At 43.7% G+C, this 27622-nt stretch overlaps 1 protein-coding gene across 1 annotated transcript; it reads right to left on the bottom strand.

The window, feature by feature from the left end:
* Positions 1 to 777: 777 nt before the first annotated feature.
* LOC148026896 (SKP1-like protein 5) lies at positions 778 to 23011 on the bottom strand. Its single transcript, XM_087691420.1, has 2 exons — positions 22327 to 23011; positions 778 to 1313 (listed from the first exon to the last, which is right to left on the bottom strand). The coding sequence occupies exons 1-2, from the start codon at positions 22852 to 22854 to the stop codon at positions 1125 to 1127; spliced, it is 717 nt and encodes a 238-aa protein (XP_087547546.1). The 5' UTR covers positions 22855 to 23011; the 3' UTR covers positions 778 to 1124.
* Positions 23012 to 27622: the final 4611 nt, after the last annotated feature.

Here is a 27622-nt window from a genome sequence, read left to right as displayed (position 1 = left end):
AAGCGTTGCGATGTCTTCCAAATACACAAAGCAAGGGGGAACTGCAAACCACATCTTAACCCCACCTTAACATCATTGTCCTTTGAAAAGTGGTCTAAAGTATATACTACCGTGAAGGATAACGCCAAGGATATGGCTAGTTTCAACAAATTGTATGCCATTCCAATCACCAAAGGAGCTTGTTTTTTATTGTGGTACACGTTTCTTGAATAAGGTCTTTTCTGAACTCCCAAAATCGTAATGCAAATTCAGAATTCTACCAAAAGCTTATCCCTACAAGTGTTGTCATATCCCACGCATTGCCAAAGTCGTTACACTGATCATGTTCATGTGGCGAGAGAGTTCCACAAACATGACTAATACTTTCAACTGACAAACAAATGCAACATAGGCAGACAAACTGCTGGTCATACATGCTCACAATGATTTCTGGCCATATCCAAGCAGCTTAGAATGCTTATTACATTTGTCAGCAAGGATGATTTTGTTCATGTAATAATTTTGAGTTACGCACACAAGCAGCTTGGAATGCTCATGAACTTCTCTAAGGTTTGAGTGATCGCACTACATATACAGCAAATAGACTCTGTTAAGCAAAGCTTGAAGGGAAACTCACCAGCAAGATTGTTTCAATCTAGTCCCCTATGAGCAGCTTCTTGGTCTCCAATACCCACTAAACAACTACCTAAGAAAATGCAGTTTCAGACTAGTATGACAGTAAATATTTCTTAAGAAAGACTGAAACAAAGACATGATGAAGATAAAGAAACAAGCAGAAAGTTATTACCCCATTTGTATGTCTTCAAAAAGGGATGCTGAAAAATGGATACATCTCTGCCCAAATGAAAGATTTTAGTGACATACAATTTGAATCCTAGTTCAAGATAACTTGGTTAAGATGAGAACACCTGAAAATTCAATGTAGAATGTTGTTCTCCCCAAACACGAAGTAAAGTTCCAACATTCAAAAGTAAAACCCCATGATTCCTTCACTAAGTCTATATAGAACTGTCCAAAAATAATTGGACCTGTAATAGTTACAAAAGCCAATGGGGTACGTTTGCTCTGTAATTACTGTACATTGCCAAGATTATATGTCAAAACTGTTGACCAACCCAAACAGATTAGTCAAAGGTCCATGAATTCTCCTTCATTAGCTGCTCCTCTTCCTCTGGTGTAAAGTCATTAATAATATGAAACATGTCCCGGACTTGTTGAATACCATGTTTTTTCATCAAATTTTGTTGTATCCTGTTAGCAAGTTCCTTGCAACTAGCATCCAATAGCTCATTTGCATCAAGGTAATTGGCAACCTGCATAGGCCCAATCGAGGTCAGAGCCAAAAACAACATACCTAAATCGACAAATCCAGTTTCCCAGAAAAAAACCCAGCACAGATCATCCCCAAGTACTCTTAAAACTTAAAAGAGAGAAAATATTGGAACACACTTGGCCATCCAATTGGTCTCCACAAACATCTGCCTGATGAGCATGCACATGATAACATCAAAGAATATAAACCAAATCATAGTACAGTATGGAAAAGCGCGCACACCATCCACCACATGGATCTTGGACAGAGATTCCCATGACAAAACCTTACCATAAATCATTTCCCAAGGAGACCTAAATCCAAAAAAAATTAAACTAACAAATCCACATGGATCTTTAACAAAGTTTCCCATATGAAACCCTTAGCACAAGCCATCCCCACAACAATTTCTAAAACTTCAAGAGCTAAAATATTGAAGCACATGAAAAAATCTTCCTTGCCTATGTGATTGGCCTCCACATACATCTGCTAGATGTGCAAATGCTTCATACGCATATGTCTACTCATACATTCGCATCATATGCCTGTATGCATGCATACATAAGTCTGCATAATGTGCACATCACACAACAAAGCAAATAGCAAACATCCACACAAGACTCAAATGCACACATACACATGCAGATGCATGCAGGTAAATGCCATGTCAAGGGAATTTCTAACAACTAAAAAGGATGAGGGGCTGGTATAACAAACTATCCTCAATTTATAAAATAAGAAGAATTTGTCCCCCACACATTCACATAGCATTGTGCAGAACACAAACATATATTTCCTGCCTATTCTCTCCAAATTAGATTCTGTCTGACTGACTTTGCACTTGATCTTACCCCTAACATGTTGATTTTGAAGGCCATTGTCCAATTTGACATAGTCTTACTCCAAATTTGCATGGTCGTGGCTATTCTCTCCAAATTGGATCATATCTGATGAACTTTGCACTGAATCTTACACCCTGACATGCTGATTTTAAAGGCAATTGTCCAATCTTGTTAAGAAACACGAATCTAAAGCTAGATTGGCTATAGTGGATGCAAGTCATAAACACGATACATGATTGGAATGAGAGATTGTAACTCAAGTGAATTAGGTTCCAAAATTGATTAGCTTGGACTCATAAACACAGTCTTGAGTTGACATAAAAGAGAAGTACTATATATTGCATTGAAATGAGAGCCTAGTACATGTTTTTATAGCCTTTGGGTAGTTCCGCTTTCCTCACTATGCTTATGGGATTCTGAGCCTTTCTCCTAGAGCATACATCATTTGCTCTATTTTCCAATACCCCCCCTCAAATGATGAGTTCCTACACTTGCTGGCTTTTGCCCCCCTATATGAATACATGGCCCGTGAGACTAGCTCATAGGCAGCCTAGTCAAGTTAAAGCTTGAAACTTTACATCTTTGGCAAGGGTTTTTACAAAGCAACATCCACTATGGGAAATAAAGATCCACTATTGGAGATACAATAGAAAATTCTTCAGAACAATCTATCTAAGTTGTTATTAGTAGCGGAAGCATCTTCTTCATTCATGAATTGATTTTGATGGTTGTCATTTTGCACCTGTTGTACTCTTTTACAGTGGAAACTAAAACCAGTCTATGACTCACATAAAGCGGTAGTTCCTTCCATTAACACCTAGTCTTTACACACACACACATAAAGAGAGACCTCACGCCCTTGCTCAACACCAGATTAGCCCCGAAGACCGGTGCCCCTCTCGATATTTCTTTATTAATTAAAAAATAAAAATTTACAAAAATGATAATGTTCCAAAATACATAACCTGTGAACAGTTGGCTTTCATCTCTTCTGAGTAAATCCCAGCTGCATAAGAACATACAACATGTCTAGATCAACATCCCTTTTAGGAAAGCATTTTCTGTGACCAAAACTCAATGATTCCTGTGCAGAATTGCAATTTGCAGATCTCTGAATTCACTGTTCTTACTGTCCAGCACACTGTTCTTACTATTCAACATGTGACCAAAACTCAATGATTCGTGTGCAGAATTACAATCTACAGATCTCTGAATTCACTATTCTTATTGTCTAGCAAACTATTCTTACTATCCAGCATGTGCAGAATTCACTGTTCTTACTATGAGAGTGTGCAACGGAAGAAGAAACACGAACACAGAGGGAGAGAGAGAGAGAGAAAGCAAAAAATGAAGGAAGAAAATCTGCACTGACTGTAATGAATGCTGAATACAAAACTGTGGATTGATCAGTCCCTGCACGCAGCCCTAAGCATCAGTGAGGGCACCAGATCAGACTGATGATGACGGCAACACCGAAGACAGAGGAAGATGACGGAGTCGAAGTGTGCACCTACCAAAGAAGGAGGGAAGATGATAATACAACTGACTGCCAAGTGGGAAATGGCTATAAATAGCCAAAAAACCCAAAAACTAGCCGACCTAAAATTTGAGGCCATAAATATGTCTGACCAGCATTTAATGCTGATCCGACCAGCATTTAATGCGGGTAAAAATGCCAGGAATGCTCAAAAAAATCTCGGAAAGGGTGGACAATGTCCGGTAGGTGAGGCAGGTTGAAGAATGTAGAAACTGCCCCGGGAAATGCACATAAAATCCCGACTGGAGGAGAAAATGCACTGAAATGCAATAAACTGAGTACTCTAGAATGAGCTACCTCCTCCGTCAAAACAAGTGATAGACAAGTCAGAGCTCCTAAAGTCCTCGTCTGACTCAGACTGAGGCTCACAGGCAGGAGATGACAAGGCATGACAAACATGACTGCTAACACCCCCTCTCAGATCTTGGATGTGGCGGAAGGCCAAGGGAGAAACGGATCCTGGGGTGGCAAGAGGAATGCCAGGTCGATGAAGTCCGTCGATGAAGATTGCCGATGAAGAAACTCCTCGCGATCCTGGGAAGCCCCCTCTAAAACAGTAGAGGCCAAGAAATCCATAGCCGCATCACCAAGATCGTCCCTCTCTGAAAGGGATGGGGGGTACGAGGGAACCACCGGAGGAGAGGGTAGGGGATGGGAAGGAACCTGAGGAAAAGAGGGTGCACAAGTGGGAACGGGTGTAGCAATAGACAACTGCCTCGGAGGTCCCTGCATAAGAGAAGGGGAATGGAGCCTATAAAGCCTGCTCTCTTGCCAGCCTGTCGCAATAACAGCCCCTGTAGAAGAACCCTCAATACAAACGGCCTGCTCGGTGAAGATAACCCGGGTACCAACCCTACTAAGGCCATAGACTGAGAGGAGTGGATAGCCCAAGTCAGGAACATAAAGAGCCTAGGAAAGGGAGCTTGACGCACGGTCGGGAAATAAAGGCAAAGTGCCAACACCACAAATAGGCACCAAAACAATGTCACCAACAATGATTGAACCCTCAAAAGGGCATAGATCCTGCAACAAATCACCTTGGGGAGTCATATGACTAGAAGCTCCACTATCAACCAGCCAAGGCCTCTCAGAAGATAAGGCAACCACTGAAGAAGGCTCCTCCAAGTCAACAATATGAAGGAACACTGACTCATGGGTAACCGCTGGAGTAGAGGTAGAAGGCTCAGATGTTTTAGCTCCATCCTTCGCTACTGGACGAAGGCGAGGGTACTTCTTCCAACATTTCTCCTCTCGATGTGTCCCCTTCCCACAGTATGGGCATTTAGGCTTCTCTGAGTCGGAGTCAGAACCTGAAGAACTCTCCTGTCTTTTAGCCTGTGACTTCCCTTTCTTTTGTATTCCCCCTCGCGAACCTGCAACAAAAGCTTTGATGGAGGTGGATCCACTGCCTACCTCTTTGGCACGCTCGTCATGCTCCAAAACAAGTGGGGCAAGCTCCTCCCATAGAAGCTTCTCACGGGTCCTCGATGTAAGAAGGATGGTGTAGAAGACATCAAAACGGGGAGATGGCAGCTGAGTCAAAAGAATCATGGCCATATCCTCGAAAGAGATCATCCTGTCAAGGGACGCAAGCTCATCCCTCATGTCCTCCAACCTGTTGATATGATCCTTCATGGAAGAAGAATCATCAACAACGAGCATCCGTAATTTCTTCTCGAGAGTAATTCGATGGGCAAAAGTCTTCTGATGGTACAAAGAAGCAAGCTTTGTCCACACTTCCGCTGCTTTCCGCAACCTGCGCACATGCACTAGGACAGAATCATGTAAGCTCATAAAGAGGAAAGATCGAGCTCGTGAGTTGAGCCGATCCCATAAGGCCGCACGATCCATCAATGATCCAACGGTGGGATCCTCCACTGGATAGGAAATAGGGTGGGTAACAAACTCCCAAAGATCAAAGGTATCAAGGATACACTCCACCTTACACGACCAAAGCGAGTAGTTGGAACCTTCAAGCCGGTCTTCTTTGGGTAAAGAAGGGAGTACGAGCACCTGTATAGAGGGTGCCATAGAAGGCATATGAAGGCCAACAGAACGAGCCTTCTGTGAAACATGGAGAGAACGAGGAATAGAGGGATCTCGGTCAAATAGGCTAGGTGACCTCCGATCGTCGCGTGAACTAGCACAAAAGTCTCTCCGTCTCTCAGAGGAAGAAATAGAGACCTCATCCTCTGAATCAGCAAAGAACTGGTGATAAGATATCTTCGTATATATCTGCAATCACCAAACAAATTGCAACCAACAGACAGTCAAGATGGAGCCGCCTATGTCAGAGAAGACCTAGAAGATGCTGTCGCCTGCAAGAGGAGAGAGAAAATGCTGCCGCCTGGAGAAAAAAACTGTCGCCTATCCTCCAGATGATGACGCCTTCGCCTCTGCTGATGTTGATCACCTCCTGTTGGCTGCGTTTGATGCAAACGCAGGCTGCAAACACCTAGAAAACTGTCGCCTACTCCTGATGCTACAAAACAACAAAACGCAGGTATGGAAGGCTGCGTTTCAGCCTGGACAGCACCGCCAAGGGCTGGAAAGAAGGGAAAAAAGGCTGCACTTGATGGTGTCCTCCTCTGCAATGGAAGCTCTCCTCTGTGCTCTCAGTTAAGCGATGATACCATGTGAGAGTGCGCAACGGAAGAAGAAACACGGACACAGAGGGAGAGAGAGAGAGAGAGAGAGCAGAAAATGAAGGAAGAAAATCTGCACTGACTGTAATGAATGCTGAATACAAAACTGTGGACTGATCAGTCCCTGCACGCAGCCCGAAGCGTCAGTGAGGGCACCAGATCAGGCTGATGATGACGGCAGCACCGAAGACGGAGGAAGATCATGGAGTCGGAGTGTGCACCTGCCAAAGAAGAAGGGAAGATGATAATACAACTGACTGCCAAGTGGAAAATGGCTATAAATAGCCAAAAAACCCAAAAACTGGCCGACCTGAAATTTGAGGCCATAAATATGTCCGACCAGCATTTAATTCTGATCCGACCAGCATTTAATGCTGGTAAAAATGCCAGGAATGCTCAGAAAAATCCCGGAAAGGGTGGACAATGTCCGGCAGGTGAGGCAGGCTGAAGAATGCAGAAACTGCCCCAGGAAATGCACATAAAATCCCGACTGGGAAGAAAATGCACTGAAATGCAATAAACTAAGTGCTCTAGAATGAGCTACCTCCTCCGTCAAAACAAGTGATAGACAAGTCAGAGCTCCTAAAGTCCTCGTCTGACTCAGACTGAGGCTCACAGGCAAGAGATGACAAGGCATGACAAACATGACTGCTAAAACTTACTGTCCAGCATGTCCTGCATTTTCTGTGACCAATACTCAATGATTCATGTGCAGAATTTCAAAGAAAACACAGAATTGTACCTTTGATGGAATCAGCCCATCATGCGAAGCATTTCCTCTGAGAATAGAAAGAGAGAGTTGATCAAAGGGAGCAAGCTCTGCCTCCGTACTTGAGTCAAAGACGTAGAAGTACTCTCCATGACTGATTTTCTTGCAGCAATCTGCCCTCAGCTCCTCAAAACTTCATTCTCCCATCTGCCCCTTATGCCTATTATGTCTTTTTAATGCTCTCTCTCTCTCTTTTGGGAATTTGTGCCACATGGCATACATGTAACAATTTTCCCGTTTAAACCTTTTGGTCTAAAATTCTCCATGGTCGGTGCAAAATTTGACCTCGGCACAGACCAGAGAATTAATCCTCGTGCAAAAACAAAGATAATGGCGTGAACAGATTCTAGGGTCCAAAAATAGTAACTCCCTAAATTTTAGGGATAGTAACCCCTGCATTCCTCACGTTGTTCTGAGCAACTTTTATCATTGTGACTACATCAAAAAGTGTAATGTGGCTATTCCGTGAGCATTCTCACATGTGCATCTTCTGTCTTGGCTAGGCTCATTGTCCTGCACCATCTCCAATGGCTAAGCAAACAGTCCCAAACCATTGGCATTCTATTCTTCAGTCCCCATTCAATATGGAACCGGTCCTAAGGCTCGGACAAACCATTAGTCCAATTTGTCCCAATGGCTGCCTCTTCTGGCCATGCAAAGATCCTGGCTTATTCCAAGAGAACTCTGGGGATAAGAAGTAATAGCAACAAAAGAAAATAAAATAAAATATTTATATAAGTAAATAAGAAAAGCAACTGTAAAAAGTATCACCACCTGGTGACAGAAACATTCACTGGCTATGGGGCTAGTCTTACCACAATAATGATATGTGGCCAATCTTACCACAATAATGACATATCGTCCGATCTTTGTTTTCGGTGTTAAATCCTCAGCCTTCGCCTTTTGCTCCATAATCTCCTTAGTGTACAAGAGATTGTCTCTAGGTGTTGAGACAACTCCCTTTGCATCCTTGTTTTTATATTTGTTTTCTTCATCCAGTAGAGAGTGCTCAATGTCCTTAAGTAAGAGATTTGGAACATTACTTAAGGTAGATACAAGGTTGTCATATGGCTCTTGATTTACACTTGCTAGTAATACTACTATGGCTTCATCTTCATCAATGTTCTTCTTTAGAGTGGCAAGTTGAGTTTTTAGGCTCTTAAACTTATTAATGTACATGGTTATAGAATAACTATCTTTTACATCCAATTTGTAGAATTGCATGAGTAGTTTTACCTTGGAGTTTTTAGTCTGTGTCCCAAAGATTTTATTAAGTTCATCCCACGTAGCTTTGGCATCCCTAGTGCCAAAGATATGATGCAAAACATCATCAATCAATCCCCAGGTAATGATGCCTAGAGCCTTGTTGTTCATTCTTTTCCGTTCTTTTGTCTTTGGGTGGACTTCGTCAAAGGTCTCACCCCCTGCATCTTCTTTCTTGCCTTCTCCATCTCCTGCATCATCTTCAAATAGATCCCATAAGTCTTTGCGCATGAGATTGTGAGAGTGCGCAATGGAAGAAGGTAATTGAACACAAAGAAAGAGAGAGACAATCTGCAAGAGAAGAAGAAGAGAAAACCTGCACCAAACAAGGAACAAATGTTGAATACAAAAGGATTGATCAGTCCCTGCACGCAGCCCACAGTGTTAGTGAGGGCACCAGATCAAGCTAATGATGACGGCAGCACCGAAGGCGAGGAAGATGATGGAATCGGAGTGTGTACCTACCAAGGAAGGAGGGAAGATAATAATCTAACTAATGCCAAGTAGGAAATGGCTATAAATAGCCAAAAATCCCAAAAACTGGCCACCTTGAAATTTGGGGCCAAAATTATGTCCGACCAGCATTTGATACTGGTAAAAATACCAGAAATGCTCAAAAAAATCCCGGAAAGGGTGGACAATGTCTTGCAAGTGAGGCAAGGTGAAGAATGCAAAAACTGCCTCAAGAAATGCACATAAAATCCCGATTCGATGAAAAAATGCACTGAAATGCAATAAACTGAGTGCTCTAGAATGAACTACCTCTTCCATCAAAACAAATGATAGATAGATCAAAGATCCTAAAGTCCTGGTTTGACTTAGACTGAGGCTCACAAGCAGGAGATGACAAGGCCTGACAAACATGACTACTAACACTCCCTCTCAAATCCTGGATGTGGCGGAAGGCCAAGGGAGAAATGGATCGTGGGGTGTCGAGAGGAATACCAATGTCAATGAAGTTTGTCGATGAAGAAACTCCTCGCAATCCTAGGAAGCCCCCTCTAAAACAATAGGGGCCAAAAAATCCGCAACCACATCACCGAGATCGTCCCCCTCTGAAAGGGATGAGGGGTACAAGGGAACCACAGGAGAAGAGGGTGGGGGATGGGGAGGAACATGTGGAAAAGAGGGTGCACAAGCGGAGACGGGTGTAGCAATAGACAATTGCCTTGAAGGACCCTACATAAGAGAAGGGAAATGAAGCCTATAAAGTCTGCTCTCCTGCCAATCTGTCGCAATAATAGCCCCTGTAGAAGAATCCTCAATATAAACGACCTGCTTGGTGAAGAGAACCCAAATACCAAGCCTTGTAAGGCCATAAACTGAGAGGAGTGGAAAGTCCAAGTCCGGAAAACATAAAGAGCCAGTGAAAGGAAGCGCAACGCACGATCAGGAAATAAAGGCAAAGTGCCAACACTACAAATAGGCACCGAAACAATATCACCAACAGTGACTAAACCCTCAAAGCAGCCCTGACCACCCCTAGTTCAACCCACGATGGAACATGACATCGAGGAAGGGCCGAACTTCAAGCAAGAACTGAAAGAAGAGCAACAACACAAAGAACCCAGTCCGCCCTTGCCTGATCTACCCCCAAAAGAGCCAAAGGGTGCCTAAGTTCCCAAGCGCATTATTACTACAACAAGAAGAAGACGAGAACTCGTGGAGCAAGCCCAGCAAAAAGCACAAGCATGGCCACAGTAGCTTCCTGATGAGCCCATGCCATTATGCGAGGATCACCATCCCTTCAAAACTGGCCACAGGAGCTAACTACCTGGGAAGTGAATGGCTGTGACAAAGAGTGACGGAGAGAGAAGAGAGAGAAGAGAGAGAAAGAAAGAGACAGTGAAACGCATAAAATTGCAGTGAAGAATGTTATATAAGGATGCAGAATTATACATAGGTGCAGAGAGAATATCTGCGTATGTCTCCGCCTAGAGGACCTCAATCTCCATCAGCCTGAGTGATGTCTCCACCACCAACAGACTGTAATATGTTAGATACAAGTGATAGACAATGTGCTGGAGGGAGGCTGCTATAAATAGTAGAAAAGAAATGCCAAATAATGACCAGGTCGGCTGCACCAACTGATGCAAAACTGTCCGACTGCAGACTGCCATGTGGCATCTGCCCTGGCAACAATGACATGGCTGTTGACGTGGCTTCTGCTTTGTCCAGCTCTGCACATTGTAACACTCCTGGCTGTCCAGGCAATGACAATCTCTAACACCCCCTCTAAGACCCTGGACAGGTCATAAGGCTGAGGGATCTGGCATGTCTCCGAGGAAGAGCCTGGGGAAGCGCCTTCGTAAACAAATCTGCAAGATTTTCCTTTGTCTTGCAGTACTCCGCATCGGTAGTCGCATCCAGAAGCTTCTCCCTAATGAAGTGATATTGGATCTCTGTGTGCTTCGTCCGAGCATGAAATACGGGATTCTGAGCCAAGGCAATGCAACTCTCATTGTCGCACCGCAAGATAGTAGGACAAGTCTAGGGGTAGCCAAGCTCCTCCAACAACCGCCGAAGCCACACAGCCTCACATGTGGTAGAAGACCTAGCCCGATACTATGCCTCAGTCGAAGATAGAGCTACCGTGGGCTACTTCTTGCTACTCCAAGAGATAGCACCAACACCCAAGGTAAAACAATAACCTGTAGTAGACTGCCTATGATCCACATCGCCATCCCAATCCAATCGCTCCAACCTGCAAGAACAAGAGCTAAATCACCTATACCATCCGGATAATGAATCCCTAAGTCGGAGAAGATACCGTAGGATCCTCTGAGTAGCCTACCAATGCACCTGCTGAGGTGCACTCATGAACCTAGCCAAAAGACCTACAACAAAACATAGATCAACCCATGTGTTGAGGAGCCAAATCAATGAGCCAATCAGCCGATGGTAGCGGGTTGCATCCGCCAAAAGAGAATTTGCGTGTGAAGTGACCTTCCAGTTCCGATCCATAGGAGTAGAAATGGACTGGCAATCCTCAATCTCAAAAGTCACCAAGAGCTCCTGTACATATCTCTGCTGAGAGATTCAAATCCCCCTCTGAGACTGAAAAATCTCATGGCCCAAAAAGAAATGGAGAAGTCCTAAATCCGTTATCTCGAACTTCTGATGTAGGGCTGCCTTCATCTCTGGGAACATCTGGGTATGAGCACCTGCAATAATCAAGTCATCAACATACAAAACAAATAACACACAACCTCCCTCGGAAGCGTGCACATAAAGCTGTTGATCGGCCCTAGAACGCTGATATCCCAACTTGGCCTGGAGAAACGAGTCAATCTTCTCGTTCCAAGCACACAAATCCTGCTTCAGGCCATAACTTCTTTAACTCGTAAACCTGCCATCTGAAGAACCAAATCCAAAAGGCTGCTCTACATAGATCTCCTCCTTCAAATCACCATTCAAGAAGGCCAACTTCACATCTAACTGAAAAAGAGGCCATCTCCTATAGCCAGCTAAGGCAAGAACAGCACGAATAGTTGCCATGCGAGCTGTAGGAGCAAAAGTATCATGGAAGTCAACACCCGGGCGCTATGCAAAATCTTTACCAACAAGGCGGGCCTTGTGCTTGTCCAAAGAGCCATCACTATGGTACTTGGTCTTGAAGACCCATTTGACACCAATCACCTTCTTATGAGAGAGACGAGGCACAAGGAACCAAGTGCCATTCCGCTCAATAGCCTCCAACTCAACTTCCATCACCTTTCGCCCATGATCAGATTGTAAAGCCTCCTTTACTGAAGTAGGCTCTCTATCCTGCATAACGCGCGGGACATCAAATAGTAGTTAGAGCAAACAAGCTCTATAGTATGTGCATGGTGCCTCCGTGACCTCCGCAGTCCATCCTGCGGTCCCCTCTTTAGGGATCCCCTCGATCCCTAAACCACGGAGTGTCACGGGCCCAATGAGGAGGAGGCCGAATCTCTCCTCGCCGCTCGCCATCCACTGAAGACTCGGGTACATCCTCCAATGGGATCTCCACTGGGGTGGCTAGTGGAAGAGGACTCCAAATCCGAAGAAGAATCTCCATCGAGAGGCGCTGGCTCCAAAGAAACTGTCTCGAAAACCCAACTCTCCCCTGGATCTCCAAGTACGGGGTGCTCCTCACCCCCCTCGATGGCCAGAACTTCCACGAACTGCACATCTCGGCTCCTGTAGACATCTCGCTTTATAGGATCATACAAGTGATAACCTTGGGACTGGGAGCTGTAGCCAACAAACACCTGTCGTCAAAAGCCGCCTCAAATTTGTCACGTACGTCTTCAGGATGTGCACATAGGCGTCACACCCAAAGATCCTGAAATAAGAGACATCAGGCTTAATCCCAAAGTAAGCCTCAAAAGGGGTCATCCTGTCAACGGCCGAAGTGGGGATCGATTTAGAATGTAGACTGGCGTAGCCACTGCCTCGGCCCACAAAAACTGGGGTATTTGTTGGTACTCCATCATGGTGCGTGCCATCTAGATCACACTTCGGTTCTTCCGCTCCAAAATGCCATTCTCTTGAGGAGTGTTGATATTAGCAAACTCCTGCTAAATGCCCTTATCTGTACAAAAACAAGTAAACTCATTAGAAACAAATTCACCACCTTGTCTGATCGCAAGGTCTTCAATCTCCGGCCAAATCGGTTCTCCTCCAAGAGAAGCCAATCCTTGAAGTAGGAGAAAGCCTCCGACTTCAACGTCAAGCAGTAGTCCCATGTCATCCTGTTATAGTCATCTACGATCAACATGAAGTACAAGCTTTCCTTCATGGACTCGGTCCTCATCGGGCCACAAAGATCCGTACATACAAGCTCCATAGGTGAAGTAGACTGCCTCGAAGCTTTTTTGGGAATCGCATCCCTATGTTGTTTCTCACGAATGCAGGAGACACATGGCTGCTAGCTCACCACTATGTCCGACAAACCTCGAACAAGCGATCCTCACGACGCCCTTCGAAGATATGAATAGTTCAGGTGGCCAAACTGAGCATGCCATAACTCAAACTGTGTCTAAAGGTAAGAAGAAGAGAGGTAAGAGCGGAAGAAGACTTCAATTTGTAGATGTCATTCTCTTGATACCCTGAAGAGAGAACCTTCCTCGATCCACGATCAAGAACTCGAACAACATCACAACTCCACCAAGAGACCAAGAGAACAAATCTTATGGACCGATAGCAAACGATACCCTAAACCTAGCACATGCAACACCTCGAAAGTGTGGGTACCACCACGTCCATCTAGAATCAGCTGCATCTCACCCCATGCAGCAATAGACATAGAAAAGCTGTCTCCTATGAGAATCTGCCCACGCGATGGTCACAAATGGGCAACACCAACTGTAAAAGAAGTCATGTGCTGTGAGGCACCATTGTCCATAATCCACTCTTGAGCGTGGAGAGTTGTCATCGCAGCATCAGAAGTCTTCAGTGCAAGGTCCTCAATGACCGCAAAGTGTAGAAAAGCAACTGATGAGGGTGCAACTACCGCTCCAGAATCCTTCATATCCTTCTTCTTGGTGTCCTTTGTAAACGCCCCGAACAACGTAGTATGCTTAACAATTATGATATTCGCTTGTTTTCGAGATTTAATATAAAAGAGAATGAACACTTAAGCTGAAAATGAAAATTACTCAAAAAATTACAGCCATGAAATTGTAAAAGTAATGGAGACAAGATTGAGGGTTGAAGATGGGCAACCCCCCCCCCGAAATGTATTTCTGCTCAACCCAAGTCCCTTAGGGAAGAGCTCAGTTACAATCAACCTGAGAGTGAGGAGAAGTAATTTTCACTCTCACAAGATCATGCAAAGAAGTACAAACACACATGCATTATCTATTATGCAATGATAAGAATTGATTTCTTTACAGTATGAGAGAAGAAAGAGGGGAATCAGCATTTCTCCATCGTTGAATAGTAGTACATGGATAGGGCTTGCTTCTTGTTGCTAAAATGGAAGAAAGAGCTTGAGAAGGAGGTGCTGTAATGAATTTACAGGCTTGCTGTCCTGTAAAACAGCAGTGATAGACGAGGGAATATGGAGGAATTTGATAATGGAGAAGTGGGGAATGATGATGGGGATGGATGGGGCCAGTTTCTGGCTATCTGGGGTGCTGTACATGAGTTTACAGCAAAGAAAAATGATGCTGAATGAAGAAAAACGAGCTCTTATTTATAGGAGAGGGAAGAGCTAGTACAAAAGGGGAAAGTGGAGTAGCACAAGACAAGTGTCCAGCCACATGTCATGAGATGTAACAAGTGGTGGGACACTTGGAAACTTGTGTGACAAGTGTCTTGACACTTGTCTCTTCTCTATGGCCTTCCTTTTTGGGCTGAATACTGTCAAGAATAGAAACAACCAAATTTAGTAAGCACAGTCAGAGTACAGAACTTACTATTTTTAGAATGACATCCCTATTTTTTAGGACTAGCATTTTTAGGCTAATTCGAGGCTCCTAAAATTTAGAGACCTCCTAAAATTTAGGGATCTCCTAAAATTTAGGGACCCCCCCAATATGGGTGTCATATGAAAGCTTTTTCCGTGTACATCGCAAAAACGGTATCAGAATCTTCATGTGACTTTCCTATGCAAAGAAATGTGCATTTCAAGCTTTCAGCCCACACATGCACATTATACAAGCATTTCATGATCATGCCATCTTGTTGATTGTAACTGTCTATTCTGGTGGATCTAGCCCACACTTCAAGGCATCAATCTTTTCTGTGTGCGAGTCTAACCCTGATATGCATGAGTTCTAGTCACAGGCGCCCAATCGGCCATATAGGTGAAAGTGTGAACTATCTTTTCTCTAACCCACCGCGTGGGTCCATCATAACCTGTGACCACTCATCAGTGGCCAGCTCCAATGCACTTTTCTTTATATCTAATTAGTGCAAAGGAAATAAATTTAATAAATCATTATATAGACAAATTAATGAAAAATGATACAAATTCTGTTTCTATAGAGTTGTGACATCCTTCTTGTCCTTGTCAGGGCAATCCTTCTTCCAATGGCCGGACTTACCACAAATATGACATCTCGATTCTTTCTCTTTGTCCTTCTTGGATTTGTTGTCCTCCTCCTCCTCCTTTTGGTCCTTCCCCTTTTTCTAAGAGGCTTGACTAACCCATGCCTCCAATTTGGAAGCATTTTGTCCCTTCAATTGTTCCTCTTGGTCCAAGACCATAGGAATCAACTCTTCCCATCAAAGAGTCGACTCCCGCCCTGACACAATAAGAGCGGAATAAAAGATACCGAATCATAGCGGCAACTGGAACAATAAAGTGATCGCCATGTCTTCAGAGGAAATGGGCTTCCCCGCATTTTGAACCTGCATCTGAAGCTGCCAAAGCTTGTTGATGTGTTCCCAAAGTGAAAAAGACTTATTCACGGACAAGGTCCACATTTGCACCTCCAAAGAAACCCTTTTCATAAGGGTCATCCAATTGTACATCTGGTCAAGTTCCAGCCATATCTCCCAAACCACTGTCAGGTGCTCTATATGGACTATCACCGCTGTTGTACAAGACAAAAAGAGAAAAAAATGAATCCTGGCATTCAGTCTGTCCCAATGAGACTGAGCTTTGGTCAACTCCGCACGAGCACTGGAAGAGAGTTTGGACTCATCTCTCACCAAGGGTCAGTTTATCTCCTCCATCACAAGCTTTGCCAAATCATAAGACTCCAATATGGCCAACATCATCACTCGCCACATACGATAATTATCGCCATCAAGCTTTTGATCTGATGGAAGAGCCGGTAGGACAGGCACCTTCCGATCCATGATCGCCTGGAACTCCATGTCAGTCTCTGTAGACATCTTCACCTGCAATGCCTACACAAACGCAAAAGAAACCCCCTCTAACTATGAAAACGCAGCCTGCTAGGGCTCTTGTCTCCAATTCCCGGACCTTCTTCAGCCGCCAGAGGCGATGAAAAGGTAAAATTTACACTTGAAGGCAAAAAACACAGCCTTCTTCCTTCTCTAACAGCAGAAAAACAACAGGAGCTTCAGCAAATCTTCTTTTATCGCACGCCCACGCTTGCCTCAGCCTTGTTCTAATGGGCAGTCCACTTACTCGCACTTGAACGCTGAAAACGCAGCCTTGTGTCACGCTGAAAACTCCTCTTCAGATAGGTCCACCCTAGGTCAATCCTTCAATGCTCTGATACCATGTCAAAGTGAAACAATGCGGAAGCGAATGACCGTGACAAAGAGTGAACGGAGAGAGAAGAGAGAGAGAGAAAGAGACAGTGAAACGCAGAAAATCTGCAGTGAAGAATATTGTATAAGGATGCAGAATTATACACGGGTGCAGAGAGAATATATGCGTATGTCTCCACCTTGAGGACCTTGATCTCTGTCAGCCCAAGTGCTGTCTCCGTCACCAGCAGACTGTAATCTGTCAGATACAAGTGATAGACAATGTGCTGGAGGGCTGCTATAAATAGCAAAAAAGAAATGCCAAATAATGACCAGGTCGGCTGCAATCTGCCTTGGCACCAATGACATGGCTGCTGCTCTATCCTACTCTGCACACTGTAACACTCCTGGCTGTCCAAGGAATGACAATCTCTGACACAAATCACCTCATGGAGTCATATGACTAGAAGTGCCACTATCAACCAGCCAAGGCCTCTCAGAAGATGAGGCAACCACTGAAGAAGGCTCCTCCAAGTAAAGAATATAAAGGAACATTGACTAATGGGTAACCGCTGAAGTAGAAGTAGAAGGCTCAGATGCGCTTGCTCCATCTTTGGCTCCAAACAAAGGTGAGGGTACTTCTTCCAACATTTCTCCTCTAGATGTATCCCCTTCCCACAGTATGGGCATTTAGGCTTCTCCGAGTTGGAGTTAGAACCTGAAGAACTCTCATTTTTTAGCCTTTGACTTCCCTTTCTTCTTCGTTCCCCCTCTCAAACCCACAACAAAAGCTTTGGTAGAGGTGGATCCACTAGCTACCTCTTTGGCGCACTCGTCATGCTCCAAAACAAGTGGGGCAAGCTCCTTCCATAGAAGCTTCTCGCGGGTCCTCGTTGTAAGAAGGCTGGTATAGAAGACATCAAACCGGGGAGATGGCAGTTGAGTCAAAAGAATCATGGCCATATCCTCTGAAGAGATCATGCTACCAATGGACGCAAGCTCATTCCTCATGTCCTCCAATCTGTTGATACGATCCTTCATGGAAGAAAAATCATCAACAGCGAGCATCCGTAATTTCTTCTCGAGAGTAATCCAATGGGCAAATGTCTTATGATTGTACAAAGAAGCAAGCTTTGTCCACACTTCCGCTACTTTCTGCAACCTATGCACATGCACTAAGACAGAATCCTGTAAGCTCATAAAGAGAAAAGATCAAGCTCTTGAGTTGAGCCGATCCCATAAGGCCGCACAATCAAAAATGATTCAACGATGGGATCCTCCACTGGACAAGAATAGGGTGGGTAACAAACTCTTAAAGATCGAAGGTATCAAGGATACACTCCACCTTACACGACCAAAGCGAGTAGTTGGAACCATCAAGCTGGTCTTCTTTGGGCAAAGAAGGGAGCACAGGCACCTGTATAGAGGGTGCCATGGAAAGCATATGAAGGCTAGCAGAACGATCCTTCTGTGAAACATGGAGAGAACAGAGAGAGGGATCTGGTACAAACGGGCTAGGTGACCTCCGGTCCTCGCGTGAGCTAGCATGAAAATCTCTCTGCCTCTCAGAGAAAGGAACAGAGACCGCATCCTCTAAGTCAACAAAGAACTCATGGTAAGACATCTTCGTATACATCTGCAAAACACCCACAAAAAGTTGTGTTTGGCTATGGACAGCCCCAAGATAGGAGGAATTAGCTACAAGATACAAAGAACTCGATGTAGAAGGCTTGCTGGAGGGAGAAAATACTGTCGATTGCTCACGAAGGATGCAAAAGCACCAAAACACTGATGTGAATGTTGTCGCTTTCTCCTGAAAGGTTGCTTTTGACTGCAGAAGGTAGTCAGTCACCTCCACCCAGTAGCCTCCAAATGATGATGGCTGAGCACCAAATGCAGTCGCCAACTACTAGGAGCTTGTGTTTTCAGCAAATGCAGATGTGGATGGCCTCACAAACTCTATGTCACTCTCAGATACCACGCTCTGATACCATGTGAGAGTACACAATGGAAGAAGAAACTCGAATATAGAGTAAGAGAGAATCTACAAAAGAAGAAAAGAAACCTGCATCATAGTACAGGGGAGATTCGAAAATGAAGGAAACAGAAATGGGAAAAACCAGAGTTTCGAAGTTTCGGCCAAATTTTGGAAACGGGAAAACGGCGTTTCGGATTGTACATTAAAATAAATACAATATTATGTGGGTATGTAAATATATCAATGCCTACGACAACATATACCCAAATTTCATACAAAAACTTTCAGTCTTCATGTCATATGACTGAAATCATGATTCATTACATATGCCATGAGAGTCGGAGTGTGCATCTGACAAGGAAGGAGAAAAGATGATAATCTAACTGGCTACCAAGTGGAAAATGGCTATAAATAGCCAAAAAACCCAAAAATTGGCCAACCTGAAATTTGGGGCCAAAAATATGTCCAACCAACATTTAATGCTAGTAAAAATGCTAGAAATGCTCAAAAAAATCTCGGAAAGGATAGACAATGTCCAACAGGTGAGACAAGCTATCATGAGGACCTGTATTTTTGAAATCTCACTTAACATGTGGATTAATTTTTAATCACATGATTAAGTAAATGTTGCATATGTGAGGTGCAACTAGGGTTAGGGTAAATTTACGAGCCCGAGACCCGAGAAAATCACGGGATGTCAAAGGCAAAAGTTGCTATAAGTTATGCCGCATAAGTACTTGGTGATATCTAGTACTAATTGTTGGCCTAGGTCATTCATTTGGCCATAAGTGCCACTTGGTGACACTAGAGAAATGGTGTTTCATAGTATCTAATGTCAATCTAATGGTCAAAGACGGCACAGAGACACTCGGGAATGGAAGTTGCCTAACCAATTTAATTATTGGCCAGTCAAATTATTTTTCAGGGCACCGAAATAATTATTAGATTAATTTTTAATATTTAAAAGCTCAAAATTAATATTTAATTATGGCTAATGCTGGAAAAACCATTTGGAAATACTACTACTTATCAAAAATGCCCATGCAAGATTGAAAAACGTCTTTAGAGGCTGGAGAGAGGCCTTTTTAGTTTATTCAACCTACAAGAGAGAGGGAGAAGATACTGTTAGTCTGATTTACAGCCCACTGAAGGACCTTCTAAGCAACCAAGGGCAAGAGAAGACCAATCAACAGCAAGTGACAGCATCTACAGGCTATTGAGACAGGGCAGCAACAGTGAATGATTGATTTTCTTCAATTCTTTGCATCTACAAGCTGTTGTGGCAAGGCAACGGCTGGATTTGACTGATTTTCAGTCATTCTTCGCGACAAAACTCTAAATTTTCTCTCTCTACAGCTTTCTCTCTTATCTCTCAGCCATTTCACATCCTTGCTCCAAAGATCTCAGCATTTGGACCCTTGGAGGCTGAGAAATTACAAATTTCTCTGCTGTAAGCCCTAATTTACAGCAGAAATTAGGGTTTAGCAACAACCTCAGGAAGCATGCTAAAATTTGGAATCTCCAAGACTTGGATTTTTCAGGAAATGTGAATTTCAGCTAAATTTACGTAAAGGACTAGCCAACCATTGAATTTCGGGCATCTCCATCGTCTATGAAGTGGGTGAAGGCCAATTAAGTGCACGAATCAAGGGGCAAAATGGATTGAAGACTTGTTGGTCACTTTGGACAGCAAGGGGAGTTTGGATTATGAAGAGGATCGGGAGAATCCCATTGTAAATCAACTTCTTCTTCAATAAAGCTAAAGAAATACAGAAAGGGGCGTCAATTTTGGAACCAATTGGGTATGCATTGTCCAAGATCGATAGATAAATTTGTATTTTCAGATTTGCATTAATTGTTTGCTGCTATAATTAAGTTGTAATCAAAGACTTACCACCCATCCATGAAAGGAAGGCATGGTTACACAAGCTACTAAAGAATGTAAAAACTGCCTCTGGAAATACACATAAAATCCCGACTGGAGAAGAAAATGCACTAAAATGCAATAAACTGAGTGTTCTAGAATGAGCTACCTCCTCCATCAAAACAAGTGATAGACACGTCAAAGCTCCTGAAGTCCTCATCTGACTCAAACTGAGACTCACAGGCAGGAGATAACAAGGCATGACAAACATGACTGCTAACAGAGATGATACATGGTCTTCTCTTTCCATACATAGAAACCTTCACCATTAAATTTGGCTATTTACTCAAGATCAATTATTTTTAGATAAAGTGATCTTACCCCGAGCTTATGGTACACTGGGGCAGTGTCTATCCTTTTATAACAAAATTGAGAGTATACAAAGGTTTAATCAATGAAGCATTCCGCACCCAATAGCTTTCCACAAGAATGTGAATCGGTTTTGGGATCAAGATTAGTTACATCAAATTTGCAAGGAGAAAGAGAATTTAACCAGCAATGTGAACAAGGTTTTGAGTGTGAGGGAGAGGATGTGATTGAGGCTTAAGCTGAACTAGATTGAGAAGTGAGTAAGTGTGAAAGAGGCTTGAATGAAAGGCTCCATTAGATAAGGCTTTACCTCATCTTAGGTAAAGAAAATCTTTTAAACCTTTTCGAGAGCTAAAAGGTGTGAACTTGGCAGCGCAAGTCTTTGCATCTCTTGGTATGAACTTGCTATACTCGATCTGTGCAAGGATGCCCTCTTGGCAACAAGAGATGGATTTGTACAAGCTATACAAGCTGCTCAAACTCTTTTTTTTTCTCTGTGTCTCTGTGTCATAGAAACAAAAGCACACCCACACCTCCAAATACGAGATTCAAACCACGCTTCTTAACTAAACTAGAAATCACCACATGTAGCTTGGAAGATTGCGATGGAGAGTAGATGGTTCGATGAGTTGAGTAGAGAAGAGGATAAGAGAGGGAATGATTGAGAGACTATACCTACTAGCTACGTAGCTCAACCGGCTTTGATACCATGTTAAGAAACATGAATCTAGAGCTAGATTGGCTATCGTGGATGCAAGTCATAAACACAATACATGATTGGAATAAGAGATTGTAACTCAAGTGAATTAGATTCCAAGATTGATTAGCTTCGACTCATAAACATAGTCTTGAGTTGACACAAAAGAGACGTACTATATATTGCATTGAAATGAGAGCCAAGTACATGTTTTTATAGCCTTTGGGTAGTCCACTTTTCTCATTGTTCTTATAAGATTCTGAGCCTTTCTCCTAGAGCATACACCATTTGTTCTATCTTCCAACAAATCTGGCACTAGTCTTACTCAAAATTTGCACGTATTGTGGCTATTCTCTCCAAATTGGATCCAATCTAATTTCCTTTCCACTTAAACTTACCCCTAACATGATAATTTAGAAGGCCAAATCTCCAATTTGGCACTAATCTTACTCCAAACTTTGCATGTGTCCTGGCTACTCTCTCCGAATTGGATCTTGTCTGATTGACTTTGAACTTTATCTTAGCACCCTAACATGATGATTGTGAAGGCAATCGTCCAGTCTGGCGCTAATCTTTCTCCAAATTTACACACGCATGCAGGTGCAACACACTATATCTTTCTCTAATTTAGGCACACATGCAGGCACCACGCATGAATGATTTGTGCTTTATTGTTAATGCAATTTACAGATGCAGGGCCCGCACACAACTGATTGATGATCTTACACAGGAATAACCTCACAACTAAATGTAATGTACGCTGCAGCTGATTCATGTTCTTGCAGATGATAAGCTAGCAATTAAGCGTGGCATCCATATAAGAGTCCAATTTCCACAGGCACAGGTATGGCCGCAACTAGATTCATGTACTCACAAAGAAACATGACCTAAGCAACATAAACATAAGCCCATACCCGGATGAGTTCTAGCAGCGCAGGCTGGTCAATTTGGAAATACTCTGTCTCGAAGGAGTGGATTTTCTCACTGGGGGAATGCATCTGCTGGGCCTTGTAGTGGAACTGGAAGTACTCAACGACCTTGGCAAGCAAGGCACTGGAGATGTTGGAAAGGGGGATGGGATTGTCCAATCCCATGTCCTCCATCATGTTGCGCAGAAACACAGACATGGCAGCGGCGGGGGCCTCGACAAGGAACATCTGCTGGTCCTCACTGACCAGCATCACCATCTTGCGGCTGCTGCTGCTGCTGGTTCCAGGTGCATCGGCATCGCTGCTGACACTGCCGCTGCTGCAGGATGCACCGGCAGGGCTGCCGCCGCTGGAGGATGCTCCATCTGCAGCTGGAGTCTTGGACTCCTCTGCCATCGCAACAGAGCCCCAGGCTGAGGCCGAGTCATTGGACTTTATGGCACTGCTGCAGGATGCGCCAGCGGCCGCAGATGCCATGGGCTCCTCTGCTGCAGAGGGCTTGTCATCAGCCATGATCCGTGATGAATCTGATGAACAGAAAATTGCAATCTGTCGCTCTGCTGCTGCTGCTTCTCCTCCTGTGGTGCTCCTCGGCGATGGCGGAGCCTTCCCGTTCAAGGAAGCTGACGTACAACGCAAAGTCTCCTTGAGAAACAATGTTACAGAGAGAGTATATTAACGTCTCTAAAAGGCCAATGTGGCCTATGAGACCAAAGCAATACATACAATGATGGTGTGTTTCTCATGTGGAACTAGAAAATATGAAAAACATGCCTATAAGACTAAAAAAATGAAATAGTGTCCTATAAAAGGGAACCATGCCAATGATCTAAAAGTGAAAGTAGAAAAAGGAAAACTCTCCATCAATAAGATGTTTGTCCTCTAAGGAGGTGTATCTCTGCATGGCTGAGGCGTCTCAACATCTGTCTCCTGTGGCGCTCAATGATGGCTTTAATTTGTCTGTGGTGTGGATGTCTAGGCCTTCGTCCGGGTGGACGTGGACGCCTAGACCGGCTAAGTGCCACTGCTCTATCCAAAGGGACACCTACAAAAGATGAGGTCCAATGATGATGTACTCCTATAGGCTATGTGGGAGTAGTAGTGGTATCTGCCATACTCTGTCGTGTATCAGTGAAAAAGTCAGTGACTGCTCTTTGTCTATGTGAGCCGAGATGTGGGGGCCTCCTACTCCGTAGAATTGTTGCTATGCGCCTCTGGAGCTCCAAGAGGAAGAATCCCAAGCATCTCTGATCCTCAAATTGCATGATCTGTCTCAGGGGTCCGAAACCCTCTCGAAATAGACAGTGGTATCTACCTCGTATATCATAATATACAGTGCATCGGCAAATGTAGTGTTCCTCTATCTCTGGCTCTCTGTCGCATAGTGGGCATATGCATTCCTCTGTCTGTATACCCTCCCATCTGTCTATCTCAATCCTCGATTGGTGGGATGATGTGCGGATCTGACCAATAACTATGCGTAGTCCATGAGGCAGCTGTGTGTCCATGTAATTGGGTCAAGTGATGAAACCATCCTCAGATACCTAAAGGAAGTGGGTCTGGTAGTGTGCCATCCTCGTGCCATGGGGGGAGAGGGAGAGAGAGAGAGAGAGAGAGAGAGAGCCTTCAAAGGGCCATTGGGCCATGTGACGAACCCGCCATGGGTCCCGTCTTGGAGCAAGGGTGACCCACCCCATGGAACACGCTTCATGCGGTATCATCGAACACTTGGAAGTCACACAAGTGCACACAAGCATAACATGACACGGTACGTAATACAAGAAGTGAGCAGGGGCTAAAAAACAAGGGTCTCTTTTGAGGGCCGAGATTTGTATTGCAAGGGGCAAGAAGGCAAGAGAGCATTTACAAGATAGCCGGAGGGCGAGAGAGACTCGGTTCATGGGTGAAGATACCAACATCAACATGTGATACACTCACCTCAACATCATGGGGGTGAGGAATTGTGTATGAGGGAGGAAACTATCTGTCCTGCATACCACGGGATTGAGCCGATTACGTCGCATGTTGATACTACCACCCTCACTCATGACATAGTCCCTCGCTTCGCCTACGAGCTAGTCTTGTACAAAGTCCCTTGCTATGAATATTGTTGAGAAACACGGACCTAGAATTAGATGAGCTATGGTGGACGCAAGTCAAACACACTATACATTATCAAAATGAGGAATTGTAACTCAAGTGAATTAGGTTCCAAGATAGATTAGCTTAGACTCATAAACACAATCTTGAGTGACTCAAATTGATAGTACTTCTTTTTTTAATGAGTGTCAAGTACATGCCTTTATAGCTTTTTGGATAGTACCACTTTACCTCTTTGTGCTTATGGGATTTAGGACCTCTCTTTCTAGAGCATACATCTTTGTCTATCTCTCATACAAAGCCTTTTATGGACAGCCTCTTTTAGGCATACATCCAGCCTCTACAGGCATACATGCAAGCATCATTTGCTATTCTCAACACCCCCCCTCAAATGATGAGTTCCTACCCTTGCTAGCTTTTGGCCCCCCTACATGTAAACATGGACCAAGAGACTAGCTCTTTGGCACCCTAGGCAAGTTAAGGCTTGAAACTTTACATCTTGGTAGGGTTCTTACATCCACTATGGGAAACAAGATCCACTATGGGAAAGATCCACTTTGGGAAAACATAATCCATGATGGAAATTTTTATTTTTGCAAAACATTTTGTTTGTAATAGCGAAAATTCCTTTATCTTCTTCTTGCTTTAAGACATTGCTAACAGCATGAGTAAGAGGTGCAACTCTTTCCAAAGTGTGTATTGCCAAAAGATGATAGAACATTCCAAGAAGACCCAACATCCCCAGCCCCAAAGTCACATGAAAGAGTGTCTCCCCACTGACAAATCCACTAGCTTCAACCACTTCAATCGGTACATTGTAAAAGACTGATCCATACGACGGACCGTCAACTTCATAGACTAACATACACGCGTTGTTGCTACTATTGACCCTACTCCTAAAAACATGCCTTGCTTAGCCCAATGATCACGTTGCAGCCTTGCTCTACGAGCAGCTCAACTATCTTCAATTTGGAAAATCAATTGCCTAGATAATTACAATGATGGCTTGAAGAAACTGAGATGAAAAAAAAAAGATTTTGATGGCATGTACAAGGAGAAATAATCGAAACGGGAAGGATTTAAAGTATGCACGGAAGAAGTATGATGCATCCACTAGCTATCTAGCTTAGCCATGGCTCTAATACCATGTTGAGAAACGTGGGCCTAGAACTAGATCAACTATGGTGGACATAAGTCAAGCACATGATACATTATCAAAATGAGGAATTGTAACTCAAGTGAATTAGGTTCCAAGATAGATTATCTTGGACTCATAAACACAATCTTGCGTGACTCAAATTGATAGTACTCTTTTTTGAAATGAGTGTCAAGTACATGCCTTCACAGCTTTTTGGATAGTACCACTTTTCTTCTCTGTGCTTATTAAGACCTCTCTTTCTAGAGCATACATCTTTGTCTATCTCTCATACAAAGTCTTTTATGGATAGCCTCTTTTAGGCATACATCCACCCTCTACGGGCATACATGTAAGCATCATTTGCTATTCTCAACAAATATAAGCTACTAGCCTCTATTGTGCCTTCTCTACCTTCTATGCCTTCTAAGCATTCTCTTTGTGAGCTTTCCATTGCCTTATGTAGGTGACATCATGATGGACCACAGCAACCCTAAAGTTCTCTGAGAGCCTAGATAGGGTCATGTTGGGATCTCTCATGGGATTTCAAGGGCTCTTTTGTCACAGGCCTTTGGGCCAAGCACAATTCATAAACTCTAATGCGTGTATGGGGCACTCTAAGAGTATCTAAAAAACTGCCAGAATTGGCATTGCATTTTTAAAATTGACGAAATTGTGTCCTACATAGAGAGTTTTAGGTATTTTCCAATGTGGAGAAAGGTGCTCTTTTCCCTTGTTTCCCCTATAGTGTCCAATATCATGAGCTTCTACATAGAAGGCACTACATACGTGTAGGGGGCTACATACCTAGATAGGTGCACTTCACTACAAGATATAGGCCTTATACCGACGTTTAAAGCGACGAAAATACAAACAACAAAATTTGCCCCCGTCGTCGCAAAAAGTGTTGTTATTAACGACGCCATAGAAACGTCGGTATTGGCGTCGCTATTAGTATCGCTATCATGCGACGCTGATAGCGACACCAATAGCGGCACTAATAGCGACGGTTTGCGACGTGAATAACGACGGCAATAGCGACGCGAGCAGTAAAATTTGCGACACTAATAGTGATGGTAACAGGGATTTAAAAAAATTTGTGGCAAGGCAGCAAGCTGCCCTGCCACATATAGCACTATGTGCTGTATGAGAGCCATACAAAATAGTTTCTGCACTACTGTATATAAAGCGCTTGCAAACAAAAAGAATGCATACTGAAATCATAAAACCGATACATGAAATAAATACATGATCGCATAAAAAGCGATTGGTACAATCATGACAGAATATCACTAATACATAGAAAATGTCTACATAGATCAGGCGACTCAAAAATAAATATGTGTGAGCTCCAGGGATCCAAGGGCGAGCTACAAATCCTCGTCCCTCGAAAGCTTGTCCCACCGCAAAGGAGCATCGAATGGACTCTACAGAAAATGAAACAACACATCAATCCACCATACAATAATGCATTCAAATATCTCATGGTAACTATGGACAAGAAAGATGAGTGACTTACAGGGCCGCCACGTCTATACAATCGGTCGATCAATGCATTTAGACTGTGCCTCTCTGCATATCGAGTCTCAAGGCCGATCGGATCACGATTTGTAATGGAGTGCTACAAAGAAAACAAAATGCTAACTGTTAGAAACATGATTGTCAGTACAAAGAATATTTCAAAAAAATAAACAAGCAAAACAAAAGGAAAACTTACAAAGTCCTCCAAATATTTCCTGTGGCCGCCACTCCCAAGATGATGGACCACTCCGGCCTCGAGTCGTGCCCTCGCCACCTCGTGCTGCTAACTCCAACGTCCTGGAGAATCTGTAGCCTCCTCCCTTAGTCAGTGTCAGTCGTCTGCATCTAACCACTCGGGCTTTGCAGCCCCACTCTTGATTGCCTTGCATGCATCGGATCGTCTATGTGACATGTATGCACACATGCAATCCATCATCCAGCCCGTAGAGAATCTATCTACTGCGGCTGGCACCAGAAACTCCTCGTGCAAGGATGATACTATGTAGTCCTTGCTCCCCTCCGGTA

The sequence above is a fragment of the Lygodium microphyllum genome, chromosome 13 (genome assembly GCF_053477565.2).
Source record: "Lygodium microphyllum isolate KBCC chromosome 13, Lygodium_microphyllum_v1.1.10, whole genome shotgun sequence".
Lineage (NCBI taxonomy): Eukaryota > Viridiplantae > Streptophyta > Polypodiopsida > Schizaeales > Lygodiaceae > Lygodium > Lygodium microphyllum.
This window is presented reverse-complemented; position numbering and strand designations above follow the sequence as displayed.